This window comes from Vombatus ursinus, unplaced genomic scaffold, assembly GCF_900497805.2.
Source record: "Vombatus ursinus unplaced genomic scaffold, bare-nosed wombat genome assembly UNPS02010639.1, whole genome shotgun sequence".
Lineage (NCBI taxonomy): Eukaryota > Metazoa > Chordata > Mammalia > Diprotodontia > Vombatidae > Vombatus > Vombatus ursinus.
The window spans coordinates 1,712,692-1,737,509 of NW_020950417.1; the positions used below are offsets into that span (position 1 = coordinate 1,712,692).

The 24,818-nt window shown below is 41.1% G+C and overlaps 1 protein-coding gene across 1 annotated transcript; it reads left to right on the forward strand.

The window, feature by feature from the left end:
- Window positions 1-24,302, forward strand: F11R (F11 receptor). The gene is made up of 10 exons (XM_027854848.1): window positions 1-155; window positions 20,124-20,192; window positions 20,352-20,459; window positions 20,921-21,067; window positions 21,861-22,063; window positions 22,197-22,299; window positions 22,483-22,590; window positions 22,834-22,846; window positions 23,165-23,213; window positions 23,370-24,302. Exons 1-10 carry the CDS (start codon window positions 98-100, stop codon window positions 23,403-23,405), a joined length of 894 nt encoding a protein of 297 aa, XP_027710649.1. The 5' UTR covers window positions 1-97; the 3' UTR covers window positions 23,406-24,302.
- The last annotated feature ends 516 nt before the right edge of the window (window positions 24,303-24,818 follow it).

Here is a 24,818-nt window from a genome sequence, read left to right on the forward strand (position 1 = left end):
CAGTCTGGGCGAGGCGGTTGGGGAAGAGGCTACTCTTGACTCTGGGCCCCTTGGCCAGCGGCTGGGATCTGGAAATCGGATCGGAATCGGGATCAGGATGGCGGAGCGGGACGGGCAGAGGCACCTTCTCTTTTTTTTCACGGCGGCGACCCTGTGTGAGTATTCTGGGCTTTGAGGAGGATCGTTGGAGTAGGATGGGGGTCGGGTGCTCCACCCCTCTCCTAGGCTCGGCCCTTACCTGGAAAAATGTTTTCGCCCCTCCCCTCATGCATACACAACGTGCTTCTCCCCACTCCCCCATCTGCAGCCCTACTAAGGGCTTTTTGCCTTTATGTGTTCTCTCTTTCCTCTCTCTCTCTCTCTCTCTCTCTCTCTCTCTCTCTCTCTCTCTCTCAACACACACATACATAGTGCTTGGCACATAGTAGGCACTCTTATTCCCTTCCCTTCCTCTATTCATAACCTACATACGCAATCCTATAAGGGGTTGTGTCCACCCGCTTATTTCCTCCATATACTTATACAACTCAGTGAGGGGACTCAATGGCAGACCCACATATATGAGAAATAGCTCGAAAAATTGCCTTTTGAGTCTTCGCACCACCTGGCTGGGGTCACAGCTTATGGTCGACTGTGGATTGAGAAGAGAAGGGGGTGAAGATTTCTATCCTGTTGCCGAGGAGACCTTTTCTTTAGCTAGTTGCCGGATTTCATGGGAATGCGCCGTCCCTCCCCCTCTGTCTTTTATTTAGTCTTAGTTCCTTACCATTTGAAAGTCATGGTTGTTGCTTCAGGGACCCATTTATTTCCAAATTGGACTAAAGTTGAAATTTGGAATTCCACAAACAGGCGGAGCATCCCCAGACTCCTCTCCTACTGTTGTACGTCTAGAGAACTTTATCTTTGTTGTTGATTAACTGACCATTCCCCTTGGGGAGGGGGAAGTGTTTGTGGATTGGATGGACTTTTTTCCCAGCCCAGAAAAACACTGCCCTTCCTCCTCCCCAGGGTCTGAGTTTTTGTTTCTTTCATAAACTCCCTTTCCTCTGGAACAATGGAAAACACTTTTGGTGGGGCCTGTGCCTTTAGATATGTCCGTTTAGGCTAGCTGTCCGGTTTGCGTATTGGTTAGTCTGTGTCACAGCCTATTTGCACCTGTATATATGAAAATGAGTTATATGAATGTTTTTCTGGCTTAACTGAGTATCTGTGCTTGTGGTATAAACGGTACATTTGTTTTGTGTGTCTTTTTTCTTTTCTTATTTTTCCCATTTCCCTTTGGTTTCTCTTTCATTTCCCTTTCTTTTTTTTTTCCTTCCTTTTCCTTTTTCCTTGTCCTCTCTTTATACCTTAGAAATGTACTGGTTTTGCTTAAGTCCCTTGTGCCATAGCTAAGATTCAAGAAGTTGAGCCCTTTTAGACAAAATGTCTTCTTTGAATTACCAGAGACAATCTGACACTCTAGCCTTCCTCTTTCTCTAGCCAGTGGCTTTAAGGGGTCAAAAGTTAATGAATCATGGACTCTTCTTTTCTGTCCTCTTTCCCTGGTTTCTTTTGCATCTAGTGGGAATTCTCAGGCATTTTGACCCAAGTTGGGAGTACTTTTTATTAGATGGCTTATTGTAGTCTGGTTACAGAATGGAGGAATAGATAACCTGGAGAGATGGAAGAAAGAGGAAAGGACTCATATGGTCAAAAAATATTTATAGCAGCTCTTGTTATTATTGCAAAGAAGGAAATTAAAGGAGTGCCCATCACTTAAGATACATGAATATACAGAATATTATTGTACCATTAGAAATTATGAAAAGGACAGTTTCAGAGAAACCTGGGAAGTCTTACGTCAACTGATGTAAGGTGAAGTGAGGAGAACTGAGGATAGACGAACAGCTGCTGCAGTATGAGGATCTTCAGAGTTATGGGTGAAGTAAAAGGAACTGAATCTTAAGATTGATTTAGTACAGTTGACTTAGGAGTGTAGTTGAGTACAAGACATAGTACGTTCCGAGGATGGTGAAATTGAATAAGGCTAAGAGTCAGGAGACCAGGGTCCTTCAGTAAATAAATCACTTTTAACTTCTGGATTTCCTAATTATTTGTTTTAAAAAAAAATTCCTAACCTTCCCTACCTCACAAATTTTTGGTGGGGATGAAATAAGATAATAGGTATAAATGTAAGATAGTATTATCAGGTGATCACTGCCTCAGATTTGAGCCCTTTTACTTGGGTTCCTGAAATCGGCTAGGGTGGAGAATGCTATGACTGAGATCAGTCTGGGAAGAGCATCATGGGATATTTAGTGGGCGAAGATGAAGCAGAGGGGGGAGTGTATTTTTCTAACTCCCTACTGGTAAGATTCGGAAAGTAGGGCTGCTCCTGGGATTTTAGTCCGGTGTGACTGTTTCTCTCATTTGGCTGCTTAAAGCATCTGAGAGCCACTCCTCAGGCCTGTGTTGGCCTGTGTTTCCCCCTTTCTCCAACACACCTCTTCTGCTTTAATGGTCAAAGATAAGTTCTTGGGGGTTTCCACAATGGGCTATGCTAGCTGAACCTAATGTTTGGAAAAAATCGGAGTTCTCTTAGAAGGATACCCCTCAGGATAAGGAAGGCAGTTGAAAGTATAGGCTAATTCATCCAGTGTTTATTAATTGTCTATTATGTATAAGATACTGTACTAGGCACTGGGAATACAACCACCAAAATATAATAGTCCTCAGGGGCAAGTGGAGAAGATAAATAGGCGTGCCCAAGTCTCTTAGATTGTGTGAGCTCTTTGGAGTGTAGGGATTGTGATGTTATTTATATTTGTGGCCATAGCACATATCAGTTGCTTAATGTTTGTTGAATTAAAGGCTGACTCTCAATCTGGGAAGTTTCTTCATGGTTATTATATGGAGGAAGGGAACCTGCTATTCTCATTTCCTCTGAGGACCAAATTAGAAGGAAAGACTGGAGATTTACAGAAACAGGAAGCTTAGGGGCTAGATATTGGGAAAGTGGGAGCTATGAACTAGCAGAACTAGTGACTAAGTGAGGTGGTTAGAATCTCCTTTCCAGGAGTTCTCCCAGCATAGCACAGACTTCGTCAGGCTGGAGTTCTGATGTAATTCTACATGGGAGAATGTTTTGTGGCATTTAAGGGATAGTAGAGAACATGGGGCTTGAAAGAACTTGGATTGAAACTTTTATCTGTTCCATTTTGTGCAGGTCCTAGTTTTCTGTTGCCAGGCATTTCAGGTGGAGGAAGAGGAACTTGCTGCCCAGGTCCTGGTTCTGTCTATCTGTTAGCTGTGTCCCCATGTTTCCTGTGCTGTATTCAATTTTTTTTTTTGGCCTTATTTCCTGAATTCCATGTAATTGTTATGGAAATGCTTGTTTTTAGGCTACAGCTGGGTTCCTCTGGGGATTATTACTGGCTAGCTGTAAGATAAGAGATGTGGTTAACGGTTCATTAACTTCATTGCCCTCCTGTAGCTGGAGATGTGGGGGCCTGTCCTGCTCTGTACTTGTTTCCTTGAGTGGGAGGAGACAGGACACAGATGCCAACGGGAATGAGGGGTTGGGAAGATGAATCAGTTCTCTCCCTCCCTCCCTTCTTCATTCTCCCATTCACCTTTGGCCTATCCTTGAACAAAATTTCCTTTAAATCCTATGGCAGGCAATAAAAAAGTAAGGAAACAAACATTTACCAATCACCTGCTCTATGCCAGGAGCTTTACAAATGTTATCTCATTTGTTCCTCACGACAATCCTGGGAAGTAGGTACTATTATTATCCTCATTTTACAATTGAGGAAACTGAAACAAACAGGTTAAGTGGTCTTACCAGGGACACAGAGCTAGCACACCTGTCCAAGGCCAGTTTTGAGCTCAAGTCTTCCTGACTACAGGCCCAGCACTCTCTCCACTGTGCCACCTAGTTGCCTCAGCTAGGAGAACTAGGAAACATATTTTTTCTCTCCTTTCCTTCTCCTAGCTTGGCTTTTCTTTTCTTTTCCCCGGCACCTTCATTCTGCTTTTTTGTTTCTGTTTCCAATATTCCTCATGCTCAGGGACTAATCCAATTGGCCCCAAGTTGGTGGTAGTTTTTTTTTTTTTAATCCAGTCCTTTTAGGAGTTTTCAGCTTTGACAGTCTGATGTAGGCATTTGGTTTGTAGCTAAAGATTTTGTTTTGGGCTGAGACCTTAGATGACGGAAATATCCTCCTTTTCCTTAACAGGAGGCCCCTGAATCTAAGGAGACAGTGGTAACAGTGTATATATCCTTTCCGATTTGCACTTGTTTTGTGGACATGATAATAAATCTGATACCTCTTCTCCCACACACACAACCTTGCAGTGGTGGGTTGAGGAAATAGATGGCTTGTCATAAGTTAAAGTTTCCTCATATACATAAGAATTAGGGAGTTACTGTAAGGATTTAGATCTGACCCTAGAGTCTGTTTTACTTTACAACAGTTTGAACAGAGCCTAGATGGTCACCTTTCACATAGGGGAATTTTTGCATTGAGTAGGAGGTTGGACTAGATAACCTATAAGCTTTTCCAACTCTCTGATTCAATGTCTGGCTCTGGTCTTGGTCAGGAGTCACATGACAGCTGAGTGGCCAGCCACAGGAACAGTCATGAACTAAAACTAGCCCTTCCCTGGGAATTCTGCCTGTGACTCTCTGATAGGTGAGGTTTCTGTCTAAAGTCCAGTTTAGGTAATCAGCTCTCTGAAGTGGGGGTGGGATGATGCTGTAGGTTGGGGAGGGGCAGGGACAAACAGGAAGTACGGCGCCAGGCCCAGGACTGAGGGTTGGGTGGGGTCTCTTGTAATGATGCCTGGACAGGTCTGGCCCACACCCCTGGCAGGGATGCAGGGAGGAGGAGCTAAGCAGGTAGAACTGGAAATTCTACTGAGAGGGTGGGACAGAGAGGGAGAGTGAAAACTCTCATTTTGCTGCTACTGCCCCTCTTTGCCATCCTTCTTGGGCCATGTCAGGTCCTGTATCACTTAGTACTCAACCAAGGATGGACAGATTGGGGCTCAGCCCAGCCTGTTGGCTGGCTCATTGGGTCTTCTCATGCTACTTATTCCTGCCCTGCCCTAGCCCTACCTTGTCTTTTGGAAAGTACCTACTAGCATCAGACCCTTCTGGCTCAGTTGGAAGGGCTAAGCCTGGTTTTCAAGAGCAATATTTTTGCAGTGTAGTTAAGACACCTGTTTCTAGGAAGGTAGGAGTAGAACAGAAAGAGTTGAGGGAAGGTGAAAACCCCAGGCCCAGATTCCAGCAATATTGCTTGGTCTTCTTGAAATTTCTACTTCCCAGAAACTTCTCAAGCCCATACATCTTACTCTCTGGCCCTTACTTTCCCTCTGTTCCGTTTCCTAGACTTGTATACACTCAAATCTTAGTTAGTTGGTCTCATTCTTTATCCACTATTCTTTCGTTTTTTTTTTCTTTTTTTATTTGTATCCATTGATCCTTTTACTCTGTACTGTAGTCCCTTTTCTTGTATACTTTTTGTTATTCCCCCCACCCCGTCTTTGTTTTTGCCTTCCCTTTTTTATTTCACTCTTCCCAGTCTCCCCCATCTCACCTGTGTCTGCCTTGTTCTTTACCATTCTTCTCCTGTTCCCTATTTTCATTGATTTTCCAAACTTTTCTAAGAACAGAACTTCCAAATGAGACTACTTTTGCCATCAGCCACAAGCCAGGGCCTCCTCTATTACTGACACTAAATCTGGTTCTTGACCAATTTTGTTGTGGCAGTTAGTTCATCACTCTTCTACCTTACAGATCAAGAATGTTGATCAGTCTAAATGACCAGTGTTCTTTCGAAATTTAGGTCTATATGCATTCAAACATCTGTATTTCTTCTTTTTTTTATTTTTTTATTTTTTTTTGTCTAGGCAGTGTGATTAAATGATTTGCCTAGGGTCACAAGCTAGTAAGTGTTGAGTGTCTGAGGCTGGATTTGAACTCAGGTCCTCCTGACTCCAGGGCCGGTACTCTATTCACTGTACCACCTAGCTGTCCCCTGTATTTCTTCTTGAATTTCACCTTACCTCTGCTTATTCATCATGAAGAGAAAATGAATATAGAAAGGTTTTCTTACAATGGAAGAGGAACGGTTTACAATTTATAAAAATGGGTTGTGAGAAATCATAGAACTAAAAATTTGTCCCTACTGTTTTTCAACTCTATACTGGTTTCAGGTGATCCAGTCTGATGCCTAAGCCATCTTTTAGTGTGGACCCTCTAGTTGGCCTTGCGTATTAAGATTCCTTCTAAAAGGTGTGTTTTCTTTCTAGGGTATTGGTCGCAGGTTTTGGCTCTGACCAGCATTTAGTCCTTAGATTTAATCCGTTGGTAGATGTATAATTGCTATCCCATATCAACAAGGTGACCTACTCCTCTGCAGATCCTGAGACAAAATAATTATATCTGCCTATCTCTACAGTTATATAAAATCAAAGCAATGTAAATTAACATATTTCATCATTGATTTTTTTTCTTTCTTAAAATATACTTGTGATTTCATCAGTACAGAAAACTGCCAATGCAGATTGGTACCCTGGTACCCCTTCATCCTAAAGAGAGAGGCTTGAGTACTAATTGCCTTGTCCAGGGTCACACAGCTAATGTATCTGAGGCAGGACTTGAACCCTGGTTTTCCTTACTCTGAGACTGGCTCTTTAGCCACTTTGTAGCACTGCTTCTCAGTCATCAATTGTTTGTCTCCCTCCCCTTTCTCTCGGTTCACAGATGCTCATGTTACCCTTCTTTATATCCTCTTTCTTTGGGCCCATCCTCTCCCTCCTTGAGAATAGAAAGCTAAACAAAATTATAATTCATTAATTTAATGGCTTAGAACTTTCCAACCATACTGTATCCAGGAGTAAGACTAGGATGAGGTTAATGGGGTTAATTTGTGAAGATTCAGCCCCGAATTGGATACAGTGCTCTGTTTAATAATTTTAGAAGCACAGAGCCAACATTTGATGTATTGTTTTATACACTTTGTTGTTGTTAATGCCCAGTAACATGAATACATAATGCCTATGAGGAGTGGAATTTCATAAGAGGAAGAAATTTGAATAATAAGAGGAAGTGAAAATGCAAGCAGAATTCTATTATGATAAACTTCAAGGGAGTGGGGTAGTGTCCAGACTTTTTCATTGTACCTTAATTTCATCGTCATAAATACGTACTGAACTTGGAGGGGGTCTTTGGGAATTACCCCAAAGCACCTCCCCCACCCTGTAGTTTCCCTATCATTGTAGTCTTTTTTTTTTAACATTGACTCTATAAAAATAGCAATGTTTTATCTAGGAAATTGTGTCAATTCAACAGTGCTAGGCGCTGTGAAGACAATATAGAAGAATAAGATTGTCTCTACCCTCATGGAGTTTGTGGGCTAATAGAAGAGCTAATGTGCATACACAGACAATTAAGGTAAAGTGGTTAACCTAAGGACCGTTGACAGGTGTTTCCACTGCTGTGATGAGAATGAAAGAGTTTTGATTGGCTTGGTCCATCCCTCCTTCCATCCTGTTGCTGCTGTCCTTGACTCTTTGGAGTGAATGATACCCTTCTTCCCTTCCACACTGGTGATTTTATGTCTTTGAACTGGCTGCCAGAAATGTTTTTGTGCTGCTCCGTGTTCAGTGTGTGTGCACACGAGCTGCTCATGTGCTCGAGCGCGTGTACACACACACAGACACACAAAGCTACTCTGAGAGGTATTTTCATTAAAACCCATATGCAGAAATGGTCTTGTGGGAGAACCAGGCTGAAATTCCCAAATCCACGTATCTAGCCCTAGTCTGTCTCTGCTAAACTTCGGTTCTGCATCACTGACTGCCATTTGGACAGTTTGAATTCGAAATCCCATAGGCATCTCAAACTGAATGGCCAATGCAGAGCTCATTATCTCTTCCAAAACTTGCACCTCTTCTGAACTTTCCTATTCCAGTGGAAGGCACTACCTTCCTTTCAGTAGTGCAGGTTCACAACCTTGATGTTATCCTACACTCCTTGCTCTGGCTCATCCCACGTATCCAAATAGTTGCCCAAAAAGTTTCTTCCTCCACATCTTATGTATATACCATCTTCTCTCCCCTCACATAGCAAGTGTTCTTATATTATAAGAGCCTCTTAATTGATCTCCCTACCTCAGGTCTTTGTGACTCCAGTCCCAGCGCTCTATCCATTTAATGAGTGCTTGCTTAGTTGATTGACCAAATCAGCTACCTGGAAACTGGTGTTACTGTACAGACTTGCCCAAAAGGGAAAGTGTACCAAGTACTAACTTCATTTCTATTCTTTAAATGTCTTGACTTATGGCTCTGAGTAACTGAAGCCCTATATTTGATCTTTACAAACTTGTCCACTTTAACTGTCACTTCTACTATCATGAAATACTTCAAGCATCCACCATTCCTTTGCCAACACATTAGTGAATCCAAGTGTGCATACTTTCAGGGCTTATTTACAAGGGAAGTGTATATTCAGACATAATACAAATGGGTGCCAGGAATCAAAGTGCATGAAAGCTTCTGACTAGAAGATACTTTGGTTGCTTCTGCAGCTTGTAAAACCTAGCCTAGGCTAGCTCTTCATCTACAATCTTCCTAATAGATTCTGCAGTAATTGAAGGCATTGGAGTAGGAAGGAAATGAGGTCATGGTTACTATTTTGAATACATATGTGTGATCCAATTGAGAGGAGAGGTATGTTGTGATGGCTGAGAAAGGAAGGTGAGTGGAGTAATCTTGGCAGAGACTATAAAGCACTTTGTCAGTGAGAAGCTTACCTTTGATCTTTAATACAATGAAAAGGGTTCATTTCAGTGATTTCCTCTACTAATGAACTCTGGATTAAGTCAGAAGACCTGAGTTCTAGTACTGTCGGGCAAGTCACTTCATTTCTTTGTCATTGTTTATCATATGGTAGAAAATGAAAACAACATTGTTTGATATTGCTATTACCCTAGCTACCGGTGCCCTGCCTCCTGAAAATACTTTGTGGTTATTTTGTATTAGAGGCAGTTTGGCATATTGAAAAGAGAGGCAGCCTTTAAACCAGGGGAACTTCAGTTCAAGTCCCATCTGTGATAGATAGCAACTTTGGGAGCCTGGGCAAGTCACTTAACTACTTTGTACTCTAGGCCACTCCTGATCAAGTCAAGAAGCATCTGTTAAGCGTTTACCGTGTGTTAGGACTGTGCTAAGTGCCGCAATACAGAGAAAGGCAAAAACAGCCCCTGCCCTCAAGGAGCTTACAATCTAACGGGGAGACGATATGCAAACAACTATGTACAAAGAAGTTACATACAGAGTAAATTGGAAATAGTCTTAGAGAGATGGCACTAACATTAAGGGGGACTGGGAAAGGCTTCTTGTAGAAAGTGGAATTTTAGCTGAGATTTACAGAAAGCCCTGGAAGTCAGGAGGTAGAGACAAGGAGGGAGGGAGTAAAAAGACAGACAGTTGGGAGATACCATATGGTAAGCAAGGAGGCCAATGTCACTGGATCATAGCGTATGTAGTGGGGCGGGGTGTATAGTGTAAGAAGACTGGAAAAATAGGAGGCAGGTTGTGAAGAGCTTTAAATGCCAAAAGATTTTATATTTAGTCATGAAAGTGATAGGTAGCCATTGGAGTTTATTGAGGTGAGGGGAGGTGACGTTTTTGAGACTCTGGATTTAGGGAAATCACTTTGGCAGCTGAATAGAGGATGGATTGGAGTGGGGATAGACTTGGGGCAGGCCAGCCAACCATCAAGCTATTGCAGTAATCAAAGTGCGAGGTGATGAGGGCCTTCACTAGAGTGGTTGGCAGTGTCAGAGGAGAGAAGGTATATTTGAGAGATGCTGCAAAGGTGAAATCAACAGGCCTTGGCAACAGATTAGATTTGGAGGGTGAAAAGGTACTGAGGAGTTAAGGATGACACCAAGGTTGCAAAGCTGGGACCTGGGACAGTGGTAATTTACTCAGTAGTAAGAGGGAGACTTAGGAGGAGGGACAGTTTTGGGGAAAGATAATGAGTTGTAAACAAACTGTGAGAGCAGTTGGTCTGTAACCCAAAGAGATCAAAGAAAGAACAGAAGGCTTTAAATGTACAAGAACATTTGTATTAGTTATTTTTGTAGCGGCAAAGAACTGGAGAGTAATAGGAGTGTCCTATTGGAGAAATTACAGTATATAAATGTAATGGAATACTATTGTTGTGTAACAAGCAATGAAGGGGACAGTTTCAGAGAAACCCAGGAAGACTTGAAAATTGATGCAGAATGAAATGAATAAAACCAGGAGAAGAATTTTTACCGTAACAATATTGTCAAAATGATCAATTTTGCAGGACTTAGGGACTCTGATCAATGCAATGATGAACCGTGATTCCAGAGGACCAATAATGACTCATGCTATTACACATTTCCTAACAGAGATGTGATAAATATGTAGAATAAGAAACACATTTTTGGCCAATATAGGAGTTTGTTTTGCTTGACTGGATATTTTATCAGAAGAATATTATTTTTATTTTTTCAATAGAGAGAGGGAGGTGAGGAAAGAAGATAATTTTAAAAAAGATTGCTATAGTTGAGGTAAGAAATAAAAAGGTCTAGACTAGGGCAGTAGTGATAGGAAAGAAGAATATATAAACTCTATGACTATAATTGTGGGTGTAATATCTAAGTATATATATGGCATCTATATGTATCTGTTACACTAAAATTAGAACTATAGTTTCTATTCTCAAGGCTAGTTGCTATTTTAAGTAAGGGATATGCTTTAATTAGGTTCCATAGAAGAAGAAAGTGTTTATATTTCACATATACACTTAAATTTCTAAGTGGTAAGTTTCATATCTGGTATTCAGGCCCATCAAAGACAATTTCATGTGCTAATAGCCTCAATGAAGACAGAAGTCCTTATTTAATCTTGGGGAAAGACCACTAAATAAAAAAATACTTCATGAATTTGATGAATTCTTCCCTTTGTTAAGAACATAAACATGAGTTTCGTCTTGAGTGAAAGTAAGTATGAAAAGAGAAGGAGTTGGTGTATTACTCCTTCTCAAATAGACCACTTTGTTCTTTTTCCCATCTCTAAACTATTTTCTGGGCTCATTCCTAGACATTGACAGTAGTTTTTTTTTTTGTTTTTTTTTTTTGACTAGGCAATGGGGTTAAGTGACTTGCCTAGGGTCACACAGCTAGGAAGTGTCTTGTCTGAGGCTACATTTGAATTCAGGTCCTCCTGACTCCAGGACCTGGACTCTATCCACTGAGCCACCTAGCTGCCCCAGTAGATGTTTTTTAATTAGACCTGTTTCCTCCCTGGCGTCCCCCCCCCCTTGCCTCCCAAAATCCATGTAGTACAGCTCTAGGTTTAACTCCTGATTCTGATGCCTTGGGCAGGTTCTGAGCCTCACGAGGTCTGTAGTGAGGGAGTAGGAGTAGCTGGCCACTAAAGCCCCTTCTGCATCTGGATCTGCGGTTGTCTAGCTGCCTTCCCTTCTCTTTAGCTACTCCATTTAGTGGAATCAGTTTATATATGTAAGATGCTTTGTAAATCTTCAAGTGCCACTCAAGTGGTAGTTGTTTTAATTAATAAAAAATGAAGATAATACTTAGTCTTCCTACTTCTCAGTATTATTTTTAATTCAATTTTATTTTATTTGTTTTTTCTTTTTGGTGAGGCAGTTGGGGTTAAGTGACTTGCCCAGGGTCACACAGCTAGTAAGTGTTGAGAATTCAATTTTATTATAAAAAATAGTTTGTATCGATCAGTAAAAATCCACCTTCTCACCCTGCTCTAAATGTGAACAAAAGAAAAACAAAACCCATTACAAGTATATGTAGTCAAAACAAATTTCCACGTTGGCCACGTCCAAAAAGATATTTATCTCGTTCTTCCTTCTTAGCCCCGTCACTTCTCTGTAGTGAGGTAGGTAGCGTGTTTCATCATTAATCCTCTGGAATAACAGGTGGTCATTACGCTGATAAGAGTTCCTAATTCTTTCAGTTGTTTGCTTATATCACATTGTTGTCATTGTATAAATTGTTCTGGTTCTGTTTACCTCTTTCTGCAGCAGGTCATACAAGTATTCCTAGGTTTCTTTGAAACACTCTCTATTATTTCTATAGCAAAATAGTATTCTATCACACTTATATTTCATAACTTTTCTTTATCCATTCTCCAATTTATGGGCACTCTTAGATTCTCATTCTTTGCCACTTCAAAAAGAGCCAAAAAGATCTATTTATTTCCATTCTTAGAGTTTGTTTTGTTTAGGACTGACCTTCCCTTAATCCATCCTTCCTCTGATTCCCACCTTTTCTGTTTTCCCATTTGCCTTTCTCCCAGTTGAGTGAAATATTTTTGTAACCACCTGTGTGTGTGTGTATAAAAGTTTATCCTTCCTCCTTTTCATCAGTTCAGATGAGAGTGAGGTTTAAGTGTCAGCTGTTTTCCCCAATCCTTTCCTTATTTGTATAGATGTTTACTTGTGTATCTTAATTGTGTGAGATCATTTTCCCTAACCATCTTTTCTCTATTCCACCTCTTCCTCCGTATGTGGGTCTTCCTCTGTCTATTCTCCTAAGATCATCAGGAGATAACTGAACCACTCCTGAGGCCTTGTCTAATTGCCCTGATGATGATAGGATTTAGAGGTGACACAGGTATCATTTCCGCATATTTGAATGTAAGGATTTTATCCTTGTTTAGTCCATTATCATTGTTCATTAATGGCTATCTTCTTAAGTTGCTCTTCACTTCTGTGTTTGAACTTCAAAATGTGTTCACAGTTCTGATCTGTTCATCAGGAATTGTTAGAAAAAGTTCTTCTTAGTCCTAAGCCCATATCCTTTGCCTCCTGGAATATTGTCTTCCAAGTTTGCTTCTCCTTTGTATAGTGGTGGCTGTTAAATCATGGGTGAGCCTGACTGTGGCTCCTCAGTAGTTAAATTCTTTTTATTTTTTCCCTCTGGCTTCTTGCAGTCATCTTTCTTTGACCTAGAAAATCTGAATTTTGACTGTGATGTTCCTGGGAATTCTCATTTTGGGATTTCTTTCCTGACATAAATGGTAGATTCTTTTTCCACCTTGCCTTCTGGTTCTAAGAGGTAGTTCTAAGAGATCCAGACAGTTATCTTTTAAGAAATCTTTTTTTAATTTAATTTATATTTTTTTCAATTACATGTAAACAAAACACTTTAACATTCATTTAAAAAAAATTTTTTAAGGCAATTGGGGTTAAGTGACTTGCCCAGGGTTACACAGCTGGTAAGTGTCAAGTGTTTGGTCTGAGGCCAGATTTAAACTCAGGTCCTCCTGACTTCAGGGCCGGTGCTCTATTCACTGCACTACCTAGCTGGCCCCTATTTTAAAAAATTTTGAGTTCCAAATTCTTTCCCTCCCCTCTCCCCTTCTTGGGAAGTTAAACAATTTTATATAAATTGTACATATTTAGTCATGCAAAACATTTCATATTACTTATGTTGCAAAAGAAAACACAGACCAAAAAAACAGGAATAATAAAGAATGTTTAAAAAAGTATGCTTCAATCTGCATTCATGCACCATCAGTTCTTCCTCTGGAGGTAGATAGCATTTTTCATCATAAGTCTTTCAGAATTGTTTTGGATCATTGTATTTCTGAGAATAGCTAAGTCATTCATAGTTGATCGTCATACAATATTGCTGTTACTGTATACGATGTTCTCCTGGTTCTGTGTATTTCACTTTGCATCAGTTCATGTTAATCTTCCCAGGTTTTTCTGAAAGCATCCTACTCATCATTTCTTATAGCAAGCATAGTAGTATTCCATCACAATCATATACCACAACTTGTTCAACCATTCCCCAATTGATGGCATCCCCTCAATTGCCAATTCTTTGCTACCACATCAAGAGCTGCTGTAAATATTTTTGTATGTATGGGTCCTTTTCCTTTTTTTTTTGTTTTTTTAATCTTACAGACCTAGCAGTGATATTGCTAGGTCAAAGGGTGTGCACAATTTTTTAGCCCTTAAGGCGTAGTTCCAACTTGCTCTCCAGAATGGTTGGATCAATTTACAACTCCACCAACAGTGTATTAGTGTCCCATTTTTTCCATACCCCTCCAATATTTGTCATTTTTCTTTTTTGTTATATTAGCCAATCTGCGATAAAGGTGAGGTGGTACTACAGAGTTGTTTTAATTTTTATTTCTCTGATCAATAGTGATTTAGAGCATTTTTTCATATGGCTATAGATAGCTTTGATTTCTTCACCTGACAACTGCCTACATATCCTTTGACCATCTATCATTTGGGGAAGGACTCGTTCTTTTTTAAATTTTTTTTTTTTTTTTTTTTTGGCTAGGCAGTGGGGTTAAGTGATGTGCCCATGGTCACACAGCTAGTGAGTATCATGTGTCTGAGGTCAGATTTGAACTCAGGTCCTCCTGAATCCAGGGTCAGTGCTCTATCTACTGCGCCACCTAGCTGCCCCCCCCTTTTTAAAAATTTATTCTATTTTTCTTTTTTCTTTTTCTTTTCTTTTTCTTTTTCTTTTTTTTTTTGGTTAGGCAGTGGGGTTAAGTGACTTGCCTAGGGTCACACAGCTAGCAAGTGTCAAGTGTTTGATCTGATGCCAGATTTGAACTCAGGTCCTCCTGACTTCAGGGTCAGTGTTCTATCCTCTGCGCCACCTAGCTGCCCCCAGGACTCATTCTTACAAAATTGACTCAGTTCTTGATACATGTGAGAAATGAGACCTTTATCGAAGAAACTTGCTGAAAGTTTTTTTCCCCAGTTTCCTGCTTCCCTTCTAATCTTGTCTGCATTGGTGTTGTTTTTGCAAAACCTTTTTAATTTGATGTAATGAAAATCATCCATTTTACATCCTGTAATACTTTCTATCTCTTCTTTGATCATAAATTCTTCCCTTATCCATAAATCTGAATAAAATGTTCCATGCTCCCCAAATTTGCATATAACATCACCCTTTATGTCTAAATCCTGTACCCATTTTGACTTTATATTTTGACCAAGGTATATGGTAGGAAATGTTGGTTTATACCTAGTTTCTGCCAGACTGCTTTCCAGTTTTCCCATCAATTTTTGTCAAATAGTGATTTTTTTTGTCCTAAAATCTTGGATCTTTGGTTTTGTCAAACACTAGATTACTATGGACATTTACTACTGTGTATTATTTTGTTTTTCTAGATGAATTATGTTGATTTTCTCTAGTTCCAGAAATACTTTTTTGGTAATTTGGTATAGCACTGAATATTTTGGTAGAATTGTCATTAATATTATATTGGCTTTGCCTACCTATGAGCAATTACTATTTCTCTAGTTGTTTAGATCTGAGTTGTGTGAAAAGCGTTTTGTAATTATGTTCATATACTTCCTGGGTTTGTCTTGGCAGGTAAACTCCTAAGTATTTTATATTGGCTGCAGTTATTTTAAATGGAATTTCTCTTTCTCTTGCTGCTGGATTTTGTTGGTAATATAGAGAAATGCTGATGATTTATGTGAAATTCTATTATACCTTTCAACTGTGCTGAAGTTGTTAATTATTTCAAGTAGTTTTTTAGTTGATTCTCTAGAATTTTCTAGGTATACCATCGTATCATCTGCAAAGAGTTATAGTGTTGCTTCTTCATTCTATTCTAATTCCTTTAATTTCTTTTTCTTGTCTTATTGCTATAGCTAACATTTCTAGAACAATATTCAATAATAGTGGTGATAACGGGCATTTTTGTTTTACCCCTGATCTTATTGGTAAGGCTTGAAGCTTATCCCCATCATAGATAATGCTTGCTCTTGGCTTTAGATAAATAATACTTATCATTTTGAGTGTTTTTAAATAGGAATGGGTGTTGTATTTTGTCAAAAGCTTTTTCTGCATATATTGAGATAGTCATACTTTTTTGGTTGGATTCTTTTAAGATACCTTGAAATAGGATGTTTAAATTCTTTTTTTAGTCATGGTATTTAGATAGTCCACTGATTCTGAAATTTTTTTGTCCTTGATCAATTTTTCAGTTGTTTTTGCTATGAGATAACTTACATTTTCTTCTATATGTTCAGTCTTTTGACTTTCTTTTACTGTTTCTTGTTATTTCATGGAGTCATTGGATTCTATTTGATCCATTCTAATTTTTAGGAAGTGTGTTGCTTGGGCAAGGTTTTGTACCTTCTGTGCCACGATTTCTTTCTTCCATAGCTTTCATTTCTTACCCAGTTTTCTCTTCTAGTATTCTCATTTCATTTCTTTCTTTCTTTTTTTTCTTTTTTTCTTTTTTTTTTTTTGGTGAGGCAATTGGGGTTAAGTGACTTGCCTAGGGTCACACAGCTAGTATTATGTGTCTGAGATTGGATTTGACTCAATCTCCTGACTCCAGGGCCAGTGCTCTATCCACTGCTCCACCTAGTTGCCCCCATTTCAATTATTTAAAAAAAACAAAAACATTTTTAACTTTTTTTTTTTTAAATACTTGCTTAATTTCTTCCAGGAATTCTAGGTGAACTTTTGCCTAAGCTGTATTTTCTCTAAAGCTTTGCTTATAGATGTTTTGGAGTCACCTTCTTGGAGTCTTTGTCCAAAGATACTTTGGAGTCTTCTTCTGGTTTTGTATCTATCACCATAATAGCACTTTATGTAGGATTCTTTTTTGTTTTGTTCATTCTTCATCCTGTTTCCTAACGTCATCCTTAATGTTAGTTCTGGATTCTGCTGCACTTCTGGAGGGAAGGTTTGGGCTCATTTTGTTGGGGTTTTGAGTGTTGAATTATCCAGAATCTCAGGGATAGGCTGGGTACCCGAAAGCTTTCTGTGGTCTGATCCAGGCAAAGTCTGATTGCTGGTCAGAGCTCTGTAAATACATCACCTCGGTTTGTGTCAGAGGAATGATTGAAACTGAAGCTGTGTTGGTTCAGAGTGGCAGAACTGTAGGCTCCCCTTTGGTCTGAGATTCTTGCCCTGATTACTCTGCTCCTGACGTCTAAACCACACTGTTGTTTCTGAACTTCTTCCCTTCTCTGTACACTACCCGAGGGCTCCCTGTCTGGAAATGCCACTCCCCTTTTCAGTCTGCCCTGGATGTGTGTTTCCGAACTGGGTAGTGGGTAAAGAAGCTACCAGTTTGCACCTCTCCCTGTTGAGGTGCTCCAATATGGATCTGATGATGCTCTGGTGTGGGTCCGAGACCTCTTCTTGGTCAGGTGCACAGCCCCTACCTGGACATGTCCTCTTGGCCAGACCCTGTCCCCAGTGTCAGCAGACTCCTCTCTCTATCTCCCTATGTGGAGCTGGGCTGGGAAAATGACTGTGACTTTTTCTGGATTTCCCTACCAGGATTTAGTCTGGTACATTTTCTTTTCTTTTCTTTGTTGTTGTTGTTGTTTGTTGTTTTTTGGTTAGGCATTAGGGGTTGAGTGACTTGCCCAGGGTCACACAGTAAGTGTTATGTGTCTGAGGCCAGATTTGAACTCGGGTCCTCCTGAATCCAGGGCCCATGCTCTATCCACTGCGCCACCTAGCTGCCCCTCTAGTACATTTTCTACATCTATTTGGAGGAGTTTTATGGAGGGTTGCTTCACTGTATACTGCTTCCTACCACTCTACCATCTTGGCTCTCCTTCCTAAAATTCAATTTTGTTTTCTTTTCAGTTTTGAATTTACTCTCTCTTACCCTTTCTTACCTATTGAGAAAATGAAAAAAAAAAAAAACAAACCCAAAATCGTTGCAAATATGTATAATTAAGCATAACAGATCCCTGCATTAGCCATGTCAAAAAGGAAGAAAGAGAAAGAAGAAAAATGAACATCAATTTGCACTCTGAATCCATCAGCTCTCTGTCTAGAGATGGATAGCATGTTTTATTATGAGTCCTTTGGAATTATGATTGGTCATTGTGTTTCTCAAGTTTATTTTGAGGATCAAATGGGATGCCTATTAAAATACTTTGAAAAATATAAAATGCTGTACAGTTGCCAATATACTATTCTTCCCTTCCACCTTTTCCCTGCTTCCAGTAGTAATTACTGTTCCATGAAATCATTGGCTTCAATTTGGTCTCTTTTAATTTTCTGAGAGTTATTTTCTTCGGTAAGATTGTTCCAAGCTATTCTCTTTTTTAGCCTTCCTCCATAGCTCTCATTTCTTTTCCTATTTTTTTTTCTTTACTGCTCTGTTTTGGTTTTTAAAATCCTATTTTAACACTTTAAAAAAATTCTTGTTTTAATTCTCCCAGGAATTCAGGTTGGACTTGTGTTCAAGTTGTATTTTTCTTTGAAGCCTTGCTTGTAGATAGTTTGTTTATTCTGGGTTTGTGTCTTGAGCTTCTCTTGTCACCATAATAACTTTCTGGTGGAGTTCCTTTTTTGTTTGCTCATTCTTCCAGACTGTTTCCTGATTTAGCACTTGATGTTCAAGCTGAGCTCTGAACACTTTTTTGGGGAATATATACTCTGAGTTTCTATCCTCTTGTGTCCTTCTATTTTCACAGCTCAGGCTGAGGCCTGCAAGTGTTTGGAGCTCCAAAAGTGATGTGATTGCTCTGCTCCACCACCTCTATTGGCAGGGCTCCCCTTCAGTTCTCTTGGGGATCGGGTGATGAATGACGAAGCTGCCAACTGACATTCTTCCTGCACCCTAGAGTGCGATCCCTGGAATCCCTTCCTCCTTAAGTGCTTCTTGACCTCTGGTGCCTAGTCTCAGCTCTTTTTCATTCCCTGGGTGCTGGTGTACGTGGCTCTATCCTGGCCGGATCCAGACCCTAGTGTCCACAGACCTCTCTGTCTATCTCCTCAAGTCACCCTGGACTGGAAAAATGACTCACTGTAACTTTTTCTTACCTTTCCCAATTGGAATTCAATCTTGGTATATTTTCTAGGTCTTTGTGGAGGAGGTTTGATGGAAGAGCTAGGCTTTACTTCCTCTTCTTCTAGCCATCTTGAATCTGACCACAGTTTACTTCAACAGCATGTATTGAGTAGTAATTATTTGTTAAGCAAATGATTGAGCCAATCAAATGTCATGTTAGAGGTGGTTCTTGGGTAATCATCCAGTTGGGATTTTTGTTGTCACAGGGAAACAAGTTAGAAATGAAGGAAGTTTTGTGAAAAGCTGTGTTTTTCATCTTCACTGAGAGAAGAATAATTGAACTGAAATTGTAGGAAATATTTTTAAACCAGATATTAGGGATACCTTTTTAATGAAAATGGGTTGCAAGTCTTAGGAAGTGATGAAAGAGGAGAGTGATGGTATCTTCCCTGGAAATTTCAGCACAAGAGAAACTCCTCCAGAGGGTTATAGTGGCAAGAATGTTGAATTTAAAGGGGCGGCTAGGTGGCGCAGTGGATAGAGCACTGGCCCTGAAGTCAGGAGGACACAAGTTCAAATCTGGCCTCAGACCAAACACTTGACACTTACTAGCTGTGTGACCCTGGGCAAGTCACTTAACCCCAATTGCCTTAAAAAACAAAACAAAACAAAAAGAATGTTGGATTTAGAATTGAGACACCCGAGTTCAAATCCTGGCAGTGACGCTTGTGTCCTTGGACACATCACTGAGCTAACTGCCTTGGCCCTGTTTTCTCCTCTGGGAAATGATGATGACGATGATGACAACAACCATTTGTAGAGCACCTATGATATGCCAAGCTCTCTGCTAAGCGCTTTACAGATATGACCTCATTGATCCTCACAATAGCCTTGGGGAGGTAGGTGCTATTTTGTTCCATTTTACAGATGAGGAAACTGAGGCAAACAGTTGCAGGGACTTGCCCAGGGTCACATAGCTTCAGTAAGTGTCTGAGGCCAGATTTGAATTCAGGTCTTCCTGACTCTAGGCCTGGCCTTTTGTGCTACCTAGCTGCTCAATAGTAAATAATTAAATTACCCATTTCGCAGGTTTGTTGTGCGAAAAACACTTTGCAAACCTCAAAGCTTTATGTAAATATGAATTATAAAAGCTGTAATTGGAGGTTAGAGGCTAGGTTGAGTAGTGTAAGTGGTTCTTAATATTTATCATTCATCTATCCTAGTTGCCTTTTTACCAGGTGTTTCTCTTCTTTCGTCATGTTTTTTTCTTTTTTTTACCTGACCTCGTTCACCTTTCTCCCCTGCAGATTGTTCAGCATTGGGCGGTGTCACAGTCTATACTTCTCAACAGCAAGTTAAAGTAGATGAGAATCAACGTGAGTGGGATGAGGTGGGAGGTGGTGGGGTAGGGGGATGGAAGGGGATGGAATGGCTTTAGGAGTGGGAGTGAAGGCAGCAGGCCTCGTACGTGGGCATTAGGGGTTCCCTTTTCACTTCACTGCTGCGCCCTAGCTTCACTCGTCATCTTCCTGTAGCTGCCACACTGCACTGTTCCTACGTGGGCTTCTCCTCACCCCGTGTGGAGTGGAAGTTTGTTCGGGGAAGCACAACCAGCCTGGTTTGCTACGACAGCAAGATCACTGGTGAGTCACCGGGGTCCTCTTTTTTTTTTTTTTAATTTAATTTATCTATTTATTATTATTTTGGTGAGGCAGCTGGGGTTAAGTGACTTGCCCAGAGCCACACAGCTAGTGAGTGTTATGTGTCTGAGGTCAGATTTGAACTTAGCTCCTCCTGACTCCAGGGCCGGTGTTCTATCCACTTCGCCACCTAGCTGCCCCACACTGGGGTCCTCTTGACAGCTTCCCTAATCCCCAAAGTGCTCAAGTCTGTGGTAGAAGCAATTGTGCCATAACTCAGAGGAAAACGTGGAGCCAATTTAGTGTCAAGATAGCCCCTCTAGCTGTTCTGCTAGATGTTGTGGGGGTGGTGAGAGAAGGCTCTCTGGGCCCTTTGGATTTAGGGGTGCTTATGAATTTGGTGTGTCATTTCTACTTTCAGTCTTAGTCTTTCTCCCTTCATTGTTATCTCCTGGCAACCACAGCTTCCTACGAAGGCCGGGTCGTCTTCTCCCAGACTGGTATTTCTTTCCATTCTGTGACCCGAAAGGACTCGGGGTTGTATACATGTATGGTCACTGAAAATGGTGGAAGAGAGTATGGAGAGATCACTGTGGAGCTCCTTGTGTTAGGTATGGAAGCATTCAAAAAAGAAACAAAGCCACAACATGACCTCTCCTAACCCTCCTTCTTCAAGGTTCATTGTCTTCTTCCTTCATTTCTAAGTGAAATTCCAAGGCTTAGAAGGGAGGCAATTGCTGGAAATGCCAAAGCAAGAGGGACCCAGAAATGAACCTTTTGGTGCATGGGATGGGGCAGGGAGAGGGAATTCTCAAATCATATAGAAATTGGGGGGCATCAGGCCAAAGGAATATGGAGACTGAGGAGTATTATGGCTAGAATCCAGGAGAACTGGATTCCAGCTTTCTATCATGGCTAAGCCTGACTTGCCTACAGTCAAGGGTAGCCTACTGTCAGGATTCAAGTAAGATTTTATATGTATGTGTGTATGTATGTATGTATGTTATGTTATATATACCCACTTTTTTTTTTTTTTTTTTTTTTTTTTTTTTTTTTTTTTTTTTTTTTGCTTTTTGATGAGGCAATCCCGGTTGAGTGACTTGCCCAGGGTCACACAGCTAGTAAGTGTTAAGTGCCTGAGGCTGGATTTGAACTCAGGTTCTCTTGACTCCAAGGCCAGAGCTCTATTCACTGTGCCACCTAGCTGCCCCATACACACATTTTAAAAGAATAAAATATTCCAATGCAAGCTTTCATCACTCCTCCCTTTCCTTCTCTTTCTTGTTCTTTGGTGTTTGTGGGTTTTGGTTATAGAGCCCTCCAGGGGGTGCTGTTTGTCAGTGACCAGCTCTCTTCTTACCCCTACCTTGTGCTTAAGATCGGTGTCCCTCCTTCTCTTCCTAGTGCCCCCATCAAAGCCCACAGTCAGCATTCCATCTTCAGCCACCATTGGAAATCGAGTTGTGCTGACCTGTTCTGAGGAGGATGGTTCTCCACCCCCTCAGTACCAGTGGTTCAAGGATGGGATTCTGATGCCTTTGGATCCCAAGAAGACCCGTGCCTTCATCAATTCTTCCTATACCATCGACTCTAAGACAGGGGAACTGGTATGAGGGTCATAGGTCCTCGGGATTGGTGCAAAAGTGGGAAAAGGAAATTGAGCTGACTCCCTTGAACTTTGGGAGAGGCCTGGGCTCTCTCTCCTTGGAGCAAGAGGCTGACTTATGTCCTCTCCTCCAGGTGTTTGAACCCCTGTCAGCTTTCGACACAGGGGAGTATTCCTGCCAAGCATACAATGGGGTTGGGAATGCCAAGACCTCAGAGATTGTACGAATGGAAGCTGGTGAGTAAGAGGTGGGCAGGGATGGGATACCAAGTCTCTATGAAGCAGGGCTAGGGAGTTCGTGAGCGAGTGTCTTTCCCCAGCTTTGTGTTTGTTTGGCATTGAAGGCGGCTTGGGTTGCCAAGGCTGGTGGAAAAAGGCCTTGGGCAACAGGTTCCTGATGCCTCCAATTTTGTTCTACAGCGGAACCGAATGTAGGGGGCATTGTGGCAGCTGTAATCGTGGCGCTAATCCTCCTCGGGCTCCTGATTTTTGGCGTCTGGTTTGCCTACTCTCGAGGCTATTTCAGCAGTAAGTGCCTACCCCATTCTCCATTGCTGTTTTTCACCTTCTCTTCTTTCCCTGTCACTCATCCCCACTTCCCACAAAGTGATGGATCTTGCCTGGGTTCTAGAGCAGTTACATTATTTAGTCCTCTGTGGGGGTGGGGTAGGGTAGGGTTAGGGAGGGGGGATATCCTACCGGGTGGACCTGGAAGAGCATCAAGCAGAGTGTTGCCTGATATTTATGGCCCTATTTTTCCTTTTCTTTCAGGAACAAGTAAAGGGTGAGTGAAGTGCTGGGCTCTCCTTTCTTATCAGGCACTTACAATTGCCCTTAACCAATAGGAGTTTCCGAAACTGAGAGCAAGGAGATGGGAGCTACAACCCAGACCTGTGATGGGGCTGGGGATGGGGCTGGGGATGGAGATGGTGGGAGGGGCCCAGCCTGGGAGGGAGGACTACTGGGTTCATGGGCTTCTATATGTCTTGAAATACTCCATTCCTGGTACCCTGTAAGGTTGGAAGTGGGGCATTATCTGGCTTTTAAACTGCATATCAGGGGTGAGAGGACTGACCATCTATCTTTGCTGATTTATTTTCAGGACCACCAGTAAGAAAGTAATTTATAGCCAGCCTTCCGCCCGCAGTGATGTGAGTGTGCTGGGTTTGGACAGGAGGGTGTGGGCCTTTGGGAAAGAAGGGGGGAGGGTCGTCTTGCCAGAATGGATGGGGTTTCTAGTTTGTGATGATGGGACTATTTAGTCAGTGGGAATTACAGGGAATTCACTTGAAGTTTTGTTTTCCTAGGGAGAATTCCGACAGACATCATCATTTTTGGTGTGATCCCAACCTATCTCTTCTGTCTTCTGAGTTTGTCCTTTTTGGATTCCGCTGGACTCTGACTTCCTGATGTTTATAAATTTCACAGGATGCCTTACTTATTTTTTTAGTTCATCTCCTCCTAGGATTTTTTTAAATGATGACCTCCAGCCAGGGCTTCTGTGTGTGTTTATGAATGAAGTGGAGCAATAACCCTGTCCTGCCTTCCCTTCTGCCATCACTGATGGGCTTGCCTGGACCATATTTAAGATTTCTAAACCCCATCTCTTTAGAATCAGGCAGGTGGATGCCTGTTCCCCATCACTAACTTCTTACCAACAGACATGGCTAAGCTTCCAAGAGTGAATATCTCCCTTTATGTGTTCTGAACTTAACCCTCACTTGGGGTCTTATGACGTTTGGACTCCCCCAGGAGAGGGGAGAAGCTGGGGCCTGGGGCCAGAACATTGCTTCTCAAATAGGCTCAAGAGATTGGAGCTGTGGGCTCTGAACAGTAAATTAGGAGTGAAACTTCTCTTGTTTTCTGGGCCCTTCTCTCAGTTCCTTCTATGAGAGATGCTTCTAGAGAATCCTAGCATCTTCCTGGCTTTGGAATACTTGGCGGTTTGGCCACTTCTTCAAGACCGGCTGCATCTTTTTTGCGTAGGGGGCTCCGGGGCCATGAGAGCTCTCAAGGAAAAAGACACCATGACAATATATAAGACCCACTGATCTACAAAAAGTAGATCTGGGGCTGGAGGCTCAAAGCGTTAGCCTTTCATTGATGGTGACAGATAGGTTTGCCTTTTCAGAAAGGGGTGTGTGTGTGTGCTTGGGAGGCTGAGCTCCCTGCTGAATTACAGGGTGTAGTATGTGTTGTGTATGAATGTCATTTTAAATAAAAATTTTTGTTTTATCTAAGCAGTTTGTTTTGTGTGTGTTAGGGGCTTGAGGTCTCAAAGTTGAATAAGCCAGTTAAATTCAGGCAGAGGACTTCACTGTTTATCCTGGTTCTTGTTTACCTGAGGGGACATTTCGCCCCAGTATAGGCCTCTACTGCCCTCTAGTGTGGTGTCATCACTGCTATGGAAACAGTAATGGTTGACGGAGCACAGTGAATCTGATTACATTTTTTAAAAAAAAAATTTTTTTATTACATATTTTTTTATGCCAGGCTTTGGAAATTGGAGGACAAATGTTAAAGCTTCACATGGCTATATGAAATATCCCTAGATTACTGGGATTGCAAATAATCTTGCAAATCTTTGGCCTTTAAAAAAATTCTTTTTATTGTGAATTTAACAATTATCAACAAACATTTCAAAACATATACATACAAAGAAGAAAAAACTGAACTCTTATGTAGAGGGTTTTTTTCCCCTGCTTTTTTAAAATTTTATTTTGAGTCACTTAAAATTTTCTAAATCAGTGATTCAG

Excerpts from the sequence above, each read along its gene's own strand:
- F11R (XM_027854848.1), top strand. The coding sequence starts at position 98 with ATGGCGGAGCGGGACGGGCAGAGGCACCTTCTCTTTTTTTTCACGGCG. Across the intron at positions 156-20,123 it reads TTTCACGGCGGCGACCCTGT|ATTGTTCAGCATTGGGCGGT; the intron begins GTGAGTATTCTG and ends TCTCCCCTGCAG. Across the intron at positions 20,460-20,920 it reads CTACGACAGCAAGATCACTG|CTTCCTACGAAGGCCGGGTC; the intron begins GTGAGTCACCGG and ends TGGCAACCACAG.